This window comes from Penicillium diatomitis (assembly GCF_028827545.1).
Source record: "Penicillium diatomitis strain IBT 30728 chromosome Unknown utg000004l_segment0_segment0, whole genome shotgun sequence".
In the NCBI taxonomy this organism is placed as follows: domain Eukaryota; kingdom Fungi; phylum Ascomycota; class Eurotiomycetes; order Eurotiales; family Aspergillaceae; genus Penicillium; species Penicillium diatomitis.
This window is the reverse complement of record NW_026623176.1, coordinates 2054577-2071736: the sequence shown is the minus strand read 5'-3', so window position 1 is coordinate 2071736 and position 17160 is coordinate 2054577. Positions and strand designations below refer to the sequence as shown.

The following is a 17160-nucleotide window of genomic DNA, read 5'->3' as shown; positions in this document are numbered from 1 at the left end:
TCTTCGCTTTGCATCGGCTTTCCCCAGCATTTGCTATCCACCTTGCTGCTTCTCCAACGACTTTCCGACCAGCATGGGACAGGATACCAAGAGCGCGACCAATGACTCCGGCAAGTCACCGTCGCCGTCGCCTTCTGCCCCGCAGCATAGACGCGGCTATCAGGCCTGCGATCCGTGTCGCAAGCGCAAGGTGAAGTGTGATCTAGGCAGTACGCGCATTCAGCACTCTATTCCCCTTCCCCCCACACTGAAGCTGCAGAATTTGACGAACAAAGGGTCGTACTAATGGCAATTCTTTTTTTCACTCCTGGTGAACAGGCGTCGATAATCCTCGTCCCCCACCATGTGTCCGGTGTCGACGTGAGAGCAAAAGATGCGAATTCTCAGCGACTCGTCGCAAACGCAAAGCCTCCGAGGCGGCCGAGGAGGAGGCGGACGCGGCCGAAGTACTTCGTCGCGACAAACGTATGATGATCGGAGAACCCGCAGCCGATATCCCAGCAAAAATTGAGTCAACCCATTTCCCTCAGCCGCCATTGTCGGTGGACACAGATGCCTTTCGGACCCGGCAGAGATGGTCCGACGCTACCCCCGCAACAGCTGCAGGCGCTCAGAGATTCACGCCCAATGCCCACGCGCCCATTACTTCTCCTGCGAGACCATTCCTCGAAGCTCGGACTTCCCGTCTTCCCTCGTTCCAGGCTAGCGAGCGAAATGTAGCACCTGTATTCGCAGGGCCGCCCATGATGAACCGAACGGCGGTGGAGTTACTGTCGCCAGCCATTACAAATACGCATGATGCTCTCCATCTGCTCTCCGAAGCTGCTGGACGAACAGAGGACTTGAATCGGCAAAGTCTGGAGAATCGCCATGCTGCCAGACGTTCCATCTCATCCTTCAATTCCGGTCCCTCTCCCTTGGCGCACGCCAGTTCTCCCGGTCCAGCGAGCGGATCTTTCTCGAGGACACCACGGTCTGCCACAGCAGCCGGTGTGAACGGGTATCTTCCCCCTGGCACGAATCAGTCTGCTGCTGCTGAGCCTCCAGTAGCAGACGAAGTTGACCATCGAGAGGGCTCTCCAAACCCCCAGGACCCTGGCTTTGATGATGCTGTGCGTGCATGGTCACGACTACGATTTGTACGCGCAGGTTGGATGACGGTTGAAGAAGGCATGGACTACGTGGCATATTACTATGAAAATCTCGCGCCCATGAGTCCGGTTGTCACCCCCGATTATTCCAGTCCATCCACACATCGCACGTTACTTACGGACGAACCCGTCCTGGCAGTGACAATTCTCACCATTGCGTCCCGACACCTGAAGCCAAAGGGTGATGGGGCAAGTACTCGAGCGTTCTACATCCATGATCGTTTATGGTCCTATCTGCGCGGTATGATTGAGCGACTGTTCTGGGGCCAAGAGAAATTCGACGCACAGGCCGGGCGGCCAGGTTCGCTGGGCCTGGCCGCCGGGCCGAGCGGTGCAACCTCCAAAGGCAACCTCCGAGCGTTGGGTACTGTGGAAGCGCTCTTGATTTTGACCGACTGGCACCCTCGCAACCTTCACTTCCCACCTGGTGACGATGAGAACACGCTTCTTGATAGAGAAGCACAGTCCCAGACTCGCCTTGACAGGGACTTCGACTCTGACATCGAACAGGCGGGCAATAAAGGTCCCACCGCCGAGGGGCGAGTCGCTTTTCAGAAATGGCTCGAGCCTGCCTGGAGGTCGGATCGAATGTCGTGGATGCTCTTAAGCACTGCACAAGCTTTGGCCTTTGAGCTGGGTGTATTTGACCAAAAGAACGAGTCAAAAGGGTCCCCAGAATCCCCATCTGAGCAGGCACGAAAACGGCGGCTGCGTAGATTGATCCTTGTCTTTACTACGCATAGCAGTGGTAGACTTGGGATTCCGTCAATGTTGCCGCTCACAGAATGGGCGAGGGACATACCCGAGGCCCCCAGCGAGCTCGAGGAAGTTGATCGAGACCTCAATCAGATGCAAGATTGCTGGATGGGAATCTCCAAGATAGTTTACCAAGCGAACAATCAATTATTTGCATCCAGCGAGCAAACCTCGGAACTGATCAGGAGTGGGAGATACCGAGAACAAATTGATTGGTTTCAACCCCAACTACGAGATTTCCGACTCAATTTGGATCGAGTCAACTGTGCGTCTGATATCAAAGTCTCTTCGATTCCAACCAGAAGCTAATTACTCGACAGTGTCTGCGCCGATGCGATGCATCCTGATCATTGAATACGAATACACCCGTGAGTTGAAATCATTGACTTGCTTACAGAGCTGAACGACTGACATTGGGGACAAGGATTATACGTCAACTCACTTGCCCTCCAGGCGGTGGTCGATCGATGGACAACTATGTCTAATGAGTCCACCGCGCAAGCACAGACTAGTGGCCCCGGGCCGTCTGCTGGGAGCAATGGATGGTTTCGCACTTTGATGGAGCTTTATCGGGTGAATGAACCCTACATTCAAGAAGTGGTCGACGCTTCCCGAAAGATTCTCCAGACAGTCCTGGACGGTCTAGTACCCGGCGGACGTCTGAAGCACGCCCCAATCCGCACTTTCTTCCGCATTCTTTCCGGTATGATCTTTATTCTGAAGGCAAGTCATCCAGCTTCTTGGCTCACACCGATCGAGAAACCCCAACAAAAGTTCCAGGCTGACTCGGCTTATTTCCGTTTCAGACATTTACGCTTGGTGCTCGCGAAGATGACGTGCGAGTCTCTCTTGACCTCCAGGACCGTACGGTGGAAGCCTTGCGAACCTTTGTTGTCGATGATGTCCACATTAGTAACACCGTCGCTCGTCTTCTGGAGCTCCTCACCAGCAGCATCCGTACTCGATTCCTACGATTTGCACCGCACGATCGCGGCATCGATGGTGAAGGCCATGCCTCGGCTCCTGTTTCTCGAGCCCAATCACCACCCCGTGACACCCTTCTGGCTCGCCGTGATGGCCTGCAGACCCCCTGGTCATCGGCCAGTGATGCGCCGTCCGGCTCTGGCGTGGGAGCTTTCACCGACAGCAACGGCGGCGGCGGGAGTTCCTCTGCGCCGCTAGGGTCAGCACACGACCCGTTGGCCAGTATCCCGGCGCAGCCGATCAATTCATCAAATTTAAATGTTTCTTTTATGCCGCCACCGCCATCAGTTTATTACAACTATTATGACTCTAACTCCGGCTTGTCGACCAGTGACCTCGGACGACCGTCGCCCAACCATGTCGTCTCCTCGCAGTCCGTCGGAGAAGGCAATGGAGCGAGTACCTCCTCCGGCGCGTTTCCGGATTGGTTTGCACTACCGCTTGATCAGTTTTTCAACAGCTCTAGCGGGGTGGTGGACCAAGGTCTTGGAGGTACGGGTCCGATGTTGGGTGAATTCGATATGTTGGAGGTGCTTTTGAATGAAGGTTATGATGGACATGGACACGGTGATCATGACTCTGGCGGTACCCAACCGCATTTTATGGGATGAAAGCCCTTCGGGAGATTGAGCTTAATTTTGAACGAGACCCTTGAATTGTTTGTTTTATCGTCATATCGGTCGGTTTAGTTGTCCACCTTGCTAGTTTACTTTACTTTACAGCATATCATATACCCCAACCAGATCTATCCTTGAAATGGATTTTTTTTTATCTTACCATGGTTTCAAGCTGTTTTTCTCTAAACAATATCTTCCCTCGACATAGTATTGAAGCATTTACCCCTTTTTCCAGAAAACAAAAGTTCCAACAGACGAGGTTACCTATAATTTCTTACATGACTGGGAATGCGGAGAGATGTATGTGCGCTCACTGTATTGAAAGCACACGGAAAAGCTTCGCTAAGCCCCTATGGGTGCTTGAAGTAAGAGGAAAGACCGTTCGGGCCAGTCAAGCCACGTCGACTTCCAATGGACGCCTAGGTATGTCCTTCATTGAGCTGAATTGTCAATGATAACAATACGCACGGCATTTAGTGGCCCTTTACCTGTGCCTTCGTAGCTGACCTAGAGAAGGAAATCAAGTCTTGTATAAGATATGAGATCATGAAACCTGCTACTGGCAGATAACGTAGTAGTACCTAGGGAGATGCAGAAGAGGTGTTGAGACCTCGGCTTTTTCGGATCTTTCATGCCGGGCTGGGTTACCGGATACGTCGAAGCATACTTTCCAAGTTTCCCCGTTATAATATTGATGGAGATAAGGCTGTGACAGAACAACAGAAGATATGTAGGGTAATGAGGTTGGATCTTCAATGGTGTGACTTGTCCGCGCTAGTTGTAGGCAGCAACATCATCATATCGACAGCCTCATCCGTGGCGCTTCCGGACATAGCGGTTCTTCAAGGCGGAGAAACGAACCGCACGGACGGGATAGAGTCCAATAACAAAGGCATAGATACCATTGCTTGCAGTAGCTTGACCCTGCACATCGGAGCATGACCCTGACACTGCATTCTCATGCACGGCCCAGTCGGTCTCCGTCGGCCCTGCAGACGTGTGGAGTCAGGATGCCGAGTACATCTCTAGGCCAAGGATGACGTTCATCGGGAAAAGTTCTCTTTCAAGGCCTAGTCCCTGGCACGACGGTTGAAGAATGTAGATGACTGCATGAATCTTGGCCTGAAGCTAATAATGCCTTGTGTGTCCATGGAAAGCACGTTCTAGGGCTCGGTGGAGATTGTATTGTCGAGGGATTGATCGTGTCAGAGACTTGAAGAGATGGAGAGTACGGCATACCTTAGTTTCGGAGACGCATATATTGTAAATGTCAGCGCAAGACTCATATGGTCCACCGCGGAGCCTTGAGGGGTTTGTCAGATGTTCCAGATGAATCAAGCAGTTGTCCACGCATGTCACGCATATTCATATAAGCCGAGCATGACAGTTGACCGAGTACCGACAGCAGTAAATATGGACAGACATGAATAGTAAAATGGATTCCATCGCGGCGTAGAGAGGATACCTCTCTAGGTACCAGACCAGACGGCCGCTAGAACTTGATCATGAAGAAAGGTTGAATTGGTAGAGCACCTGACTTCTCGCAAACTTCTCTCTCACTTGAGTCGGAGTCAGGGCTCTCAAAGTCGCAACTTCGACTACGCATGACTCGATCCATACTCAGTGCTACTACCTCCCCGTCATGAGAGCATCATTGGTCGCCCTGTCTCATGAGTTGGAGGACATCCAATGTCACGTCCTGCTAATGATCGTGCCAGAGACAAGGATTGTCTTTGCCATGGTCACCGTGAATCATGACTATCTTCCTTCGACATTTATCTCATCAACCCAGGTACTGTTAATTCTATTGTGTAATTTCCACCGTGGCTCACTTGCAGACCGAATCTGGTCAGCTGGTCAGCTGGTCAGTCGATGGGCGAGAGTCGATACTGTCGCTACACGCGCTATCTTCCTCCTGTACCTCGGGCGTCATACCCCCCGGCCAAGGCTTAAAGAGTCAACGCCAATCGGCCGGTCAATGTCCCTACGATTCTTCACAGATGGCAGGCGCCCCTGACCAGAAGCCAACACCTGCGCCTTCCCTGAGGACGCCATGCGAGCGCTCGGTCCTCAGGGTGTCATTCAGCCGACGGTCAACCGGGAAGAAAGGGTACTGCAGAGCAGCATTGGCTGCACCGAGAGATAACCGGGTCCTGATCGACAGCTTTGTGCCTTCAGTTGATTGACTCGGGCTGGCACTCTACTGTGACTGGTTCTGACCTGGGATTGTGCACACCTTAACTTCATCGATCAGCGAGTGGCCCATGGACCAATTCCACGTTTCAGGGTCTTTGTCCCGTTCGAGAGGGTCCTCTTCCCGAGTAGTCTTGCGATTGGCGACACTTCCCCGGCCGCTAAGTGCTGATTCCAGCCTTTCAGTCTCCTGCGTATCCGCAGTCGACTTTAACCTTCATGCACCGCCGAAACCCATCTCTGAACCATAGCCAGTCATATTCCTCTGTCCCCCTTATCTCTGAGCGATCCAGTGTCGCCATTGCTCGCTAACCAGATTTCCGGTTGGCTGTGGGAAAATCTCAACGAGAAGCGAAGAAAAGGAGCAAGTGAGCGATGAAGAAGAAACCAGCCGGAACTCACCGGCGATGGTCACGCCTCTGGGAGGCGGCTGATTGGCAATGGTCGATGGCGAGAAAGACGCCTTCGCGCTCAGACTCGGACCTTGCCTGATCAAGGAAAAGAATGATATCTCTTGGCCTCACAGGAGGGGGAGACTGGAGGTTTCATGAATTGTGATGGGCTTGCTGAGGGGGTCGGTACTGAAGCCGGGTGAAGCCAAACTGGCGTTGCTGTTCGCCAGGCGGCCAAGATTGCTTGTCTTGTTCAAGCGTTCTAGTGCCGTGGATCCACTTGGCGCTCAGAGTGCGGTGTCTTCCCCCGCTTCCTGTGGATTGCTGAGACATCTTCACGAAAGAGGACCCTCTCAATTTCTGATATCTCAAGACGAATCATCGTCTGTTGACTCCGATTCAACGCTCACACTGGCTACAGCCCACGGCAATATGCAACCTCGCAGACGCTCACCAAGTCACATCGATGGACGGACTCCGGCTTGGCCGTTGGACGTCCGTGATGCATCCGAGTAGTGGAGGGCACAGAATGGCCCTGGCGGATCCTAAAGTTCGCTGCAGAAGGTTGGATCGACAGACACATCTTCCCAGAAGAGGAACATCTCCTTTTCCAGCCCTGAAGAGAAGAGTTGCATGGTTATTGGGAGAAATTCAACCTGGATTGGCGGCTGCGTATCTCAACATCGTGAGCTTCCCAGGAGTTGATGCTCGAGGCCTCTGACAATGTCTATAAAAGCGACGCCCTCGTCGCCGGACAGAGATTCTCTTTCGGTTTCTCAGACTCATTCCAATTCATTGAGCCTCAAGTTGCGCCTTGTGAATCTTCAATTCGATCGATCAGCGAGTTTCTACTCTCATTGCTCCCTTACAACATGGTTGTCTTCAGCAAATTCACGGCCGTCTTGGCCAGCCTGGCAGCTGTCTCATCGGCCATGCCCACAGGTGGCTCACCCAAAGCCGAGTCTCCCAAGACCCGGTTCTCCATCAAGCAGACGGCTCGTCCGGCCTCCAAGCCCAAGACCGTCAACTTGCCGGCCATGTATGCCGCTACCATCGCCAAGTATGGTGGTAAGGTCCCCGACAGTGTCAAGGCAGCCGCCTCCCGGGGCTCTGCCATCACCACTCCTACCAACAACGACGAGGAGTACCTGACTCCCGTCACTGTCGGTGGCTCAACTCTCAACCTGGACTTTGACACCGGCTCCGCGGATCTGTAAGTGAAGATGCCTACACTAGAGAAACGGCGGTTGGCCGCAGATGCTAACAAGCCTCATCCAGGTGGGTGTTCTCATCAGAATTACCCTCATCTGAGTCCCAGGGCCACGATCTCTACAGCCCCAGCCCCAATGCCCAAAAGCTCTCCGGCTACAGCTGGTCAATCTCTTATGGTGACGGAAGTAACGCTAGCGGTGATGTCTACGAGGATACCGTCAGCGTTGGTGGCGTGACCGCTTCCCGACAGGCCGTCGAGGCAGCCCAGTCTGTCAGCCAGCAGTTCGTCAGCAACGTAGGCAACGACGGTCTCTTGGGATTGGCCTTCAGCTCCATCAACACGGTCCAGCCGCAGGCACAGACTACTTTCTTCGACACCGTGCAGTCTCAGCTGGACTCTCCCCTGTTCGCCGTGACTCTGAAGCACAATGCTCCCGGCACTTACGACTTTGGTTTCATCGACAGCTCCAAGTATACCGGCCAGTTGGCCTTTACTCCCGTCGACAACTCCCAGGGCTTCTGGTCCTTCAATGCGGACGGTTACTCTGTCGGCTATGTTCAGGGCGCTGGCATCACCGGTATTGCTGGTAAGTGCAAAGAATCCTCCAGGTTCCCCCCCCCCCCTCCTTAGATTGATATTCGTTATCTGCCCGGATTGAGACTCATTTTTGTTTTCTTGAAGACACCGGTACCACTCTCCTGCTCCTCGATGACAGCGTGGTCTACGACTACTACAGCCAGGTCTCGGGTGCTCAGTCCGACTCCTCCGCCGGCGGTATCACCATTCCTTGCGATGCGCAGCTGCCCGACTTTGTTGTCACCATCAATGGCTACGATGCTGTTGTTCCGGGCTCCTTGATCAACTACGCCCCTCTGTCCGGCAACACCTGCTTCGGAGGTATCCAGAGCAACTCTGGAATTGGCTTCTCCATCTTCGGTGATATCTTCCTTAAGAGTCAGTACGTCGTGTTTGACGCCAGCGGCCCTCAGCTCGGCTTTGCTGCTCAGGCATAGATGCTCTTTGCTGTGGGACGACCACAGACTTTTGAAGGCGCCTAAGACTGCTCTTACACCCCAAGAGTATCTAAGTGGTCGTGGTTGGAAGATGAATCCACCATAACGATTTGATTTGATTTGCTCTACGATTGACTCTTCGATGGTTTCACATTTGATGGATTTGTAGCGGGAAGCCTTCACGCGGCTTGGCTTGTAAATAGTGTCTTCAAATGATCATGTTCTGTTGTACATAGTTCAACATGGGAAACCCTCATTCACTCCTGTTTTCGTCCCCACTAGGCATTGCCATGTTCTCATCAAGATTGTAAGTCTCTTGTTGACCTCTTATGCAGTCCCATCGCCAGGTACCGGGTTGCTATCCAATTAGGGCGAGCGACGTTGGGAGGGGCAAATAGCCTTCGCACGTATGCGCTTCGGTTGGAGGTCTTGTCGAGTCTGTGATAAAGAGCTGTGCGGAAGGATAGAATCGGCGACCCATCAACGACACCTTCAAATGTAAAATACATTAAGGTGCCGTTCCCAAAAAGCGGTGATGGGTGCTGAGTTGTTCCCCAATGGAACGCACACGAGTCGTGACTCTGGAAGTTGAAAAACAGTGCCAAAGGGATGTCTTCCTTCAACTATTCTCTCATGGGACAGACTTTGCTCGCTGCTCCAAAGAAATGAGGCTCTTCAAACTCGCAGCTTCTACCCGTTGTCTAATTGCCTGGTCTCGTCATCCAGGGCTAGTTTCTACATCAAAAGTCCATTCCCACGAATTGATCCTCCACTTGACGGAATGTCTGAGCCTGCTCAAAAGGACTCGCCATCTCTGCATGACTCAGTCCTCCCACCAGACAAATGGAGCGTGAACACAGCTGAGAGAGGATATAGATAGTACATACAAGTTGAAGATTCTGTGACCTAGCTCCAGGTCGCACGTTCAACACTAAAACGGCAGCTCCAAAGAAAAGAGTTAACAGCATCGTATATAGTTGTCGACCAAGTCGCGCTGTTCAAAAGAGGTCGGGACCTTGAGGAAGACGGAAGGAAGACTGAAGCACAGGACTAAATGGACTCGAACATGCGCGGGCGGATTGGGTACTCGTCCAGCGCGTGCAGTAATACTCCGTGTGGAGCGTGGGGATCGTGGATAGCAGTGAATCTATAGGAAGGTTGTCATTGACGTCAAATTTCCGCGCTGGTGGATCGACTTAATTTCAACGAGCCTCATCCTAAGATTCACCTTTCTTTTCCTTTTTCTTTCTTTTTGGAAGGATCTTCTTCTTTTCCCTCTAAAGACATCCAGGGCACATCTACACGAGGTGGACAGTCCTTATGTGATGGACGTCAGGCATTGACCGTCGTGACTAACAAACATTCGGGGCCCTCTTCAACCTGCGGGGGATCACGTTCTGGTGGAAAAGTGGAGACGCTCCATTTGCAAGTGGCGGATCAACTCTCGTATCAATCCACGACCCGCCGGGACTCGGTTCTCGACCCTCGACTGATCTTCATCAATTGATCGACCTGAACCCCCCAAGTCCGCTCTGTCCCATCGTCGAATCCTCTCCTTGCCGACACATCATACTTGCGCTCCGCTCTGTTCTGTTCTCAATAAGTATCAGCATTCGCCAAGACTACGCGACATCCAGTCTCTGTTCATCTTGTTGTCCAGATCTTCAAAACTGCCATCCCCATCGCCCACAACTGTACTGCCGACCGCACTCCGATCGCCCGCCTCCCTCAGGCTCCAAAGGCTCCAAAGGCTCCAGAGCTGTTGTTCCTACCTGAGTTCACAGAACGGCTGTGTCCGCTCACGGCTTCACTTTATGATGGACGTCTGACATCTCTCCTGGAATCGTCATTCTACGCGGAGTCTCTGCAGTGGCCTTTCGTCATCAGGAGGAAGCCTACAATTACGACTGGGGCGAGCCGGCCTGCCGTTCGAAGCAGCCAAACTGACGATGGGAGATGCGCCTCATTTGACGCCCCGCCAGATCTGGGCCAATCCGACAACAAAGACAGCGCAAAGCTATCCAAGTGGATGCACGCCTTTTGTACTGCCGAGCGAAGGTAGGTCGCTTTGTATTCGTCTCAATTCCTCAGCTGCTCGGCTGTCTGGCCAAGCCCGCGATCCCGAGAATTCACTTTCGTCCTTTGTGGCTTGGCATCGATCTCCGGTCGAGCTTCAGACTTCAAGGTATTTCACCGTGACTTCAGCTGATCATCATCTCTGCCAGGCATCATTCGGGTCAATAACTCGTACGCGCTGACCTTAACCGGTAACGCCGTATACCAACCCGTCTGCACTGGTGACACGACCGACCACGTCCATATCTCTGCCGTCCTCGATACCCTTGATCCATTCTATTCTTCCGTCACACCTCAACTCTATGCTATTGGATGTGCGACTGTCGTCAGCTATGTTCTGGTGATTATACTCCTTATTACGCCTCGAACCTTTTTCATTGGCGGTCCCGGTGGAGGTGCCAATTTCCTCGGACGTCATGGCATGATTAGCGGTTCCTATAGCGGCAACTCTTCTGTCGTCGGCGTTGGGGGACGTCCCTGGTTGCAAAAGGTTGCTGCGACGTTAGTCGCAATCTCTTTGACCATCGCGACGGTGGATTCATTTAAGGTCGCCCAGCGGCAGTACGATTCGGGATTCTCCGACGCCGAGGCGCTTTCGCAGGAGGTCATCGACGGAACCGAAATTCGCATCTTTCGAGTCATATCCAGTACCTTCTTATGGCTGGCGCAGGTCCAGACTCTCATTCGACTATTTCCGCGTCACAAAGAAAAAGTTATGATCAAGTGGGCTGGGTTCGCTCTCATCGTACTAGATACGACTTTCAGCTGCCTGGAGAACTTCATGGTCCGAAATACATCGACCCATCCGCGACTATATGATGACGCAGTCCCCGCGCTCAGCTATCTCTTCGAACTGGCCCTCAACCTCCTATATGCGGCGTGGGTTATTTTCTATTCGATATCGAAGCATCGGTACGCATTCTTTCACCCGAAAATGCGCAACATCTGCTTCGTGGCTCTCCTTTCACTTTGTGCAATCTTGATTCCTGTCATATTCTTCGTCCTGGATATTGCAAAACCTGAGATCGCGGGATGGGGTACCTATATCAGATGGGTGGGCTCCGCTGCAGCCAGTGTGGTGGTGTGGGAGTGGGTGGAACGAATAGAAGCCCTGGAGCGAGACGAAACAAAGGACGGAATTCTGGGAAGAGAGGTCTTTGATGGCGACGAGATGCTCGAAGTGACGCCATCGGAAGAGGTAGACTGGCCACGGTACTCATCTCAAGACTCCGACAAAGGCGGTGGCGACGGCACCTCCTCGGGTTGGGGAGGCATGATTAGCTTGCCGGGACGTCCATTGCGGACAAGAGTTGGCTTCGCCCGTGGCCATCAGAACCGCGGCAACACTCGACACGGGCAGGGCAAAGCTACCATGCCTCCACGTCGAAATCCTCGTCCGACTCCCCCACCCGCTGCCATAACACCCGTCAGTCGAACGGACACCACCAGTGCTGCCAGCACGGTCTACAACGTTCGATATCATCCAGTCACAACACCGACACCTCCCGTGGGAATGCCGGATATGTCGGAGGAGACCGAGCAGGATGAGGATCCCAAAGAATTGGAGGTTGAGGGCGCTCATCCCGACGCTGTTGCAGCTGAGCACGATCCTGCAGATTCAAACAACAGAGAGGAATCACCTCAAGTCGTTGCCAGCGATCCACGGTGGAGGAACTTGCTCAATCCTTTCAAGAGGAGGCGTGGATCACTTCCCAAGGAAGTGGCTTCGGCGCAAGCCGACGATGCGCAAATCAATGAGTATTACAACTCCGGCTTGTCTGACGAGGAGACCCGTGGAAAAAATGAGCAATCGCTTCAAAACAAGAGCGCTTTCTTCTCCCTACACCGGGGCCGTTTCCCAGGAGGCGGATCGCAAAATGCAGATGCACCTCTGCCCGTTACTGTCATTCCAGCTCGTCGTCGCGGCCAACCGCATACTTGGTCACCCGAGAATCGAATATGGGAAGAGCGCACAGGCTCCGAATCTCGACCCAATCGAGCCGATCTACCTGTCCGTATCATCCCTTCGCAGCCTCAGGCTTCTGCCCCGTGGGAAAGTGCAGATCTTGAGAACGGCGATGGCGATTACACCTTACGTTATGATCCGGACGCCGCTGCATTGATTGATGAGGACGTTCACGGTGGGCAAGATGATCGGCATCATACGCCTGAAGTGGCAGCAATTGCCTGGGCCGAGCCAACTGACTCGCCTCGACGGGATCACTCTTGCACACACCATGCAAGCTCTTCATTCGACAATACACCTAGGCCCGACACGTCTTGATGCATCACATGATTTCCGTGTCCTTGTTCAAATACAGCGACTGAGACCATCAAAGTCCAAAAGAGACTGGAAGTAGGGAGGAGTTTGGACATCTGCAGCATTCTTATGCTGACGGCTTGCGATTTGACTTTGCATTTGGCCTCTCAAGGAGTGGAGTTTTGGCGCTTCTAATTATCGATTTGAAGATGTTTATTCATGTGTGTGTGACACCTTTTATTATAATTTTGATATACCCTTCAACAGTCAACACACCTATGCTTGCCTATTTTATACAAGCTCAATTCTCAAAAAGGACTTTGGTACATACAGATTCATCATTGACCTTCAATCGCGTAGATCAATGTTGATTCCCAGCTTCCACCTCTGGTCGACTCTGTTCACTGGTCATAGTTTTTGAACCAAGAAACGTGCCAGCCAGCACAGCCGTAAGTACACAGAGAACGCCTATCCAAAGGAAGTCAGCATGTACCTATGTTGGAGGCGGTTCATAAATAGAAAGTCTTACTTAAAGTCCAGCACATGACATAATAGTCAAATCGCTCCGTCAAGGCGCCGGATATCACGGGACCGAGGGTCAAGCCAAGTGCGACGGCGACTTCAATCAAGGAGAAGGCTCTGGAAAAGCCTCCTTGGGGACCAAAGACGCCTGGATGTTTCGCTTCTTCGACTTCCACGGCCACTGTCAGGAGTATAGAGTCAGTGACTGCAAACATGGGCACAATTGCCCTGGAAATGAAGACACTGCTGGAGCATAGAACTCACGAGTCAATTCCATTGGAGCAACTCCTGAAGTCAAGGGACGAAGGAAACCAAAGACGACGCAGCAAAAGACGTACAGTGCCTTGCCACGCTCGCCGGCGCTCGACCACTGATACGCTGGATTTCCAGCAAACCCCAACAAAGCCAGGACCACGCTCTGGGATACCAGGCCGAAAGCAGCAGGCAGACGGGTGCCAACTCGGTCTCGAAGATGTCCAGCAAGAGGACTGATGGGTAGACTCGGCAGGGACAAGAGCATGAACATCAAACCCACACGCGAAGGGCTCCAGCCAAAAATGTCGGATACATGAAGAGGCAAAGTCGCGTTGAAGCTGGTGGCCAAGGCTGGAGCCCAGACGGTGATGAGCAATGCCGTCAACACGCGGCTCTTGCCCAGCATGATGCGCCACACATTTGCGGACGGAGAAATCGCGCCATCTTTTGATTGCTCTGCATCCGCTGCAGGAGTCGAGGAGTTCTGCAGCAATGGTTCGGTCTCGTGTGCACTTGAACTCGGTGTGGTGGAATCGGATTTCGTTGGCACGGGCATCTTCTGCTCCTTTTTGTTCTCGACCATCAACATCCGCGCCACTATATCCACCACCAGAATCACCACAGGTACACTCCAAGTAAACCAATAACCAGCTAACTCCAATATAAACCCCGAGACCATCGGTCCGGTAATCGTCCCAGAATTAGCAACCGCCGTCATCACGCCCAGGGTGACCCCGATTCTCTCTGTCCCGACACAATCCGTCACCGTCGCCAGTCCAATGAGCCATGTCCCGGACCCCGAAATGCCCTGCAGCACTCGACCTGCGAAGAATACGCCCAGGCTGGTCGCAAAAGCGACCATCAACGTGCCGATGATGCATCCGAGCAGGGTGATGAGGAATGGAATCTTACGACTGGGCGTTTGATCGGCCAAGTGGCCGAGGATCGGACCGCTGAATGCGGATACTATTCCGTGCAGAGCCAGCGAGATGGAAGTGAGTCGTTGGGTCTGCTGGGGAGGCTGGTGCATGCGCTCTTCGAGCATGTAGGGGAGCATTGGCACGAGGAATCCGTAGAGGAACATTTCTGGAATCATCACATGCTTTCGTCAGATGTTGCGGCGCAAGTAAAAAGAATTTTTGTTTTTACTAGACGTGGTCGAGAGGTTCGAGTTTGCAAAGCCCGAGGCCAATCTCGACAAGACCGATATAGATCCTATAGACTGGGCTGTTGGAGGATAACTACACGGACTGACCTATGAATAATGCCAAGGCAATAGTAGACAGGACGAAGGGCTTTGAAGATCGCCATGCTGCTGGATGGCGGTACCCGAATTGTTTATAAACCTGCATAATCGCAGATTGAGCAGCCATGAATCACTTCAAATGACACGCGTAGGTACTCGAGCCAGTGCCAACAATTGCTGTGGACGAGAGTGAGGCCAAATTCTGCCAGGTCTCATCCGAATGAAATGTCACCCTCAAAGACAGACAGACAGAGAGAGAAAAGATACGGTTGGAACTTGTTCTAGCTAGAGATTTTCCGGAAAAAACACCCCGTGATCATTAACCGGTCTACTCAGTCATCACCTCAAGCTAAGACTTTTGACTGTTTGAAGGAGCTGATGTTGGCGAGACGATGTAAGGGATGTGGGATGTGTCTGTGGTTTGTATGACAGTCGGATAAAAAGAATTGGAGATTGACGAGAAGTCCAGCATCGGCTGCGTAATTCCAAGCACGAACTGGAAAGCTGGATTTGGGATAGCTCGGTTTAGAGGAGAGAGAGAGAGAGAGAGAGTGGGGGCGCAGAAAATGAGGATCCATTGTAGATCATGGAGGGGATATAGATGCCGAGTCGAGTCTACTGTCCAGTGTCTACTGTCCAGTGTCACTATCTATTGCTCTGCTGCCCTACTGTACCGACCTCCAGCAAAGGGAATGCTTCATCTGCATCATGACCGAGTTTTGCAGCAGCTCCTTGCATAGCTAGAGGGTTTGGGTTATTTGAATGGGAGAATCACAAGTGAGAGTGGTTGCAGTGGACATTGCCTATTGCTCGACGAGAAGAAGGGAGGTCCGGAAAGCGTTCTTAAACTAGTTAGTTGCTACTTAACTCTTAGTACTAAGTAAGTACTACTTGACTGTGGAACTAATAATCCATTAGCTACCTATTCTTCTGAAACAATATCACTTCCCTAGTACTGAGTCTACTGACTACAGTCACTACACTATTTGACTCGTATGTACGTCCCGTACTGGAGTTGAGGGGTGGTTATTTCCTAATCTGTACATTGTGGTTTTCCTGTGTGCCGTCCAGGCTTAGTGTTTACTTTTGTACATATTCCGAGTTCCGCGCGGTCACGGTTGGTGGATTCATCTCCTTTTTCCTCTCCTTGGCTTCCGCATCGGCTTGCTTCCAGGAACCCTCGTAGTGATGGCTCACCAGAGCGTCTCCTTGATCCTTGGGGTTTCCATTCTGGAGAGCAGCAAAGGAGACTCCGGGCATGATGAGCAGATCACCCACCAATTTCGGATGTTTGATGTGCGCGAAATCGCGATCGTCCACTTCCCTGCCCAGCAGGTGGGTCAGACTGTCCATCAACGCAACGGTCATGATCTTGGGGCCCGTCACGTTCACCACGTCGGAGAGCATCTCCAGGATGATCCCGGAGATGCCGACATGGTTGGTGCGGGCGATATCCTTCAACACGCGGATGACCGTGTCCACGACCACTTGTAGATTGCGCGACGACGGCCGGGCCGCAAATGCCCAGTTACAGAACTGGGATGCCACCTCCGTTCCGGGGCCTCGCCAGTCCAGGTCAAACTCCAAGCCCACGATCATGTCAATCTTCTGATCTTTATACTCGGGCGGAACCCAGTCGGCGACCGCCTTGTCACAGCTGACATCCAGATCACTCCAGATTCCTCCCTCGGCGAGCACCGCCAGATAGCGAAGGAGATCGGCCTTGAGGATGGGGATGCGCAGCTCCTTGTACACCTCGACAATGTCCGGTCGCGTGTGCTGGTAGTGGGCCTCGACAAAGGCCTCGCCTGACGCGTCGGTCAACAACTCCTCGCGGTGGGCGGGGTTGACGTCGGTCCAGCTATTGATCCAGGCGAGCTGGTTCTCGGAGACATGGTGGGTTTTGGCCGAGTGCCACACCTTGTCGGGAATCTGGGCGATGGCAGTCTTGACGTTGTGTGGTAGCGGTGGGAGCTCCGGCCGGTGGGATGGGTGTGGTTGGGACTTTGGCTCGGCGGCCTCGGTGGACTTGGGCGGGATGGGAGACGTGGCAACGGCGTCGTGGGCAATGATTTGAACGGGGGCAGAGGGAGGGGGTCTTGTGGTGCTCGTCTTGGAGGACCGCCAATTCAGGGAGTTCTGGACATATACAAAGTGGAAGAGGACCAAGGTCAAGACCGCAGCGACGACTATGCGAACCCCGCGCGCAGCCATCAACTTGGAGACCGACACCATCGGAGAACCGTCTCCAGAGGGAACAGGACTCGCGGTTTGGATTACACTGGACAAGAGGAAGAACGACCCCGGCAGTGTAGCTGTACAGAGGACATTGGGAGAAAAGAGGTGCAAAAACGAGGCTCAGGAGACGAGCGACCGGGCGAACCCAAATATGGTGGACGCCTGGCCCAGTCCTCCTCCTACAGTAGCCTTCAGTGCCGACAGGCCCGAGACTCTTGCCTCCCTCCCAATAACTCACCAACTC

At 52.9% G+C, this 17160-nt stretch overlaps 5 protein-coding genes across 5 annotated transcripts; 3 read left to right on the top strand and 2 right to left on the bottom strand.

Annotated features, from left to right (window-relative positions):
- Nucleotides 1-73: 73 nt before the first annotated feature.
- On the top strand, nucleotides 74-3502 carry N7539_003991 (Zn(II)2Cys6 transcription factor domain-containing protein; the record flags this gene model as incomplete). The annotated part of the gene is made up of 5 exons (XM_056933593.1): nucleotides 74-209; nucleotides 319-2172; nucleotides 2228-2275; nucleotides 2332-2630; nucleotides 2714-3502. The coding sequence occupies 5 exons, from the start codon at nucleotides 74-76 to the stop codon at nucleotides 3500-3502; spliced, it is 3126 nt and encodes a 1041-aa protein (XP_056791134.1).
- A 3463-nt stretch (nucleotides 3503-6965) lies between these two features.
- On the top strand, nucleotides 6966-8319 carry N7539_003990 (pepsin-like aspartic protease; the record flags this gene model as incomplete). Its single annotated transcript, XM_056933592.1, has 3 exons — nucleotides 6966-7306; nucleotides 7372-7892; nucleotides 7988-8319. The coding sequence occupies 3 exons, from the start codon at nucleotides 6966-6968 to the stop codon at nucleotides 8317-8319; spliced, it is 1194 nt and encodes a 397-aa protein (XP_056791133.1).
- An 843-nt stretch (nucleotides 8320-9162) lies between these two features.
- On the top strand, nucleotides 9163-12679 carry N7539_003989 (PalH/RIM21 family protein; the record flags this gene model as incomplete). Its single annotated transcript, XM_056933591.1, has 3 exons — nucleotides 9163-9169; nucleotides 9924-10361; nucleotides 10545-12679. 3 exons carry the CDS (start codon nucleotides 9163-9165, stop codon nucleotides 12677-12679), a joined length of 2580 nt encoding a protein of 859 aa, XP_056791132.1.
- A 337-nt stretch (nucleotides 12680-13016) lies between these two features.
- On the bottom strand, nucleotides 13017-14489 carry N7539_003988 (uncharacterized protein; the record flags this gene model as incomplete). Its single annotated transcript, XM_056933590.1, has 3 exons — nucleotides 13017-13123; nucleotides 13185-13358; nucleotides 13442-14489. 3 exons carry the CDS (start codon nucleotides 14487-14489, stop codon nucleotides 13017-13019), a joined length of 1329 nt encoding a protein of 442 aa, XP_056791131.1.
- A 1269-nt stretch (nucleotides 14490-15758) lies between these two features.
- N7539_003987 (glycosyltransferase family 32 protein) lies at nucleotides 15759-16913 on the bottom strand (the record flags this gene model as incomplete). The annotated part of the gene is made up of 1 exon (XM_056933589.1): nucleotides 15759-16913. The coding sequence occupies one exon, from the start codon at nucleotides 16911-16913 to the stop codon at nucleotides 15759-15761; it is 1155 nt and encodes a 384-aa protein (XP_056791130.1).
- Nucleotides 16914-17160: the final 247 nt, after the last annotated feature.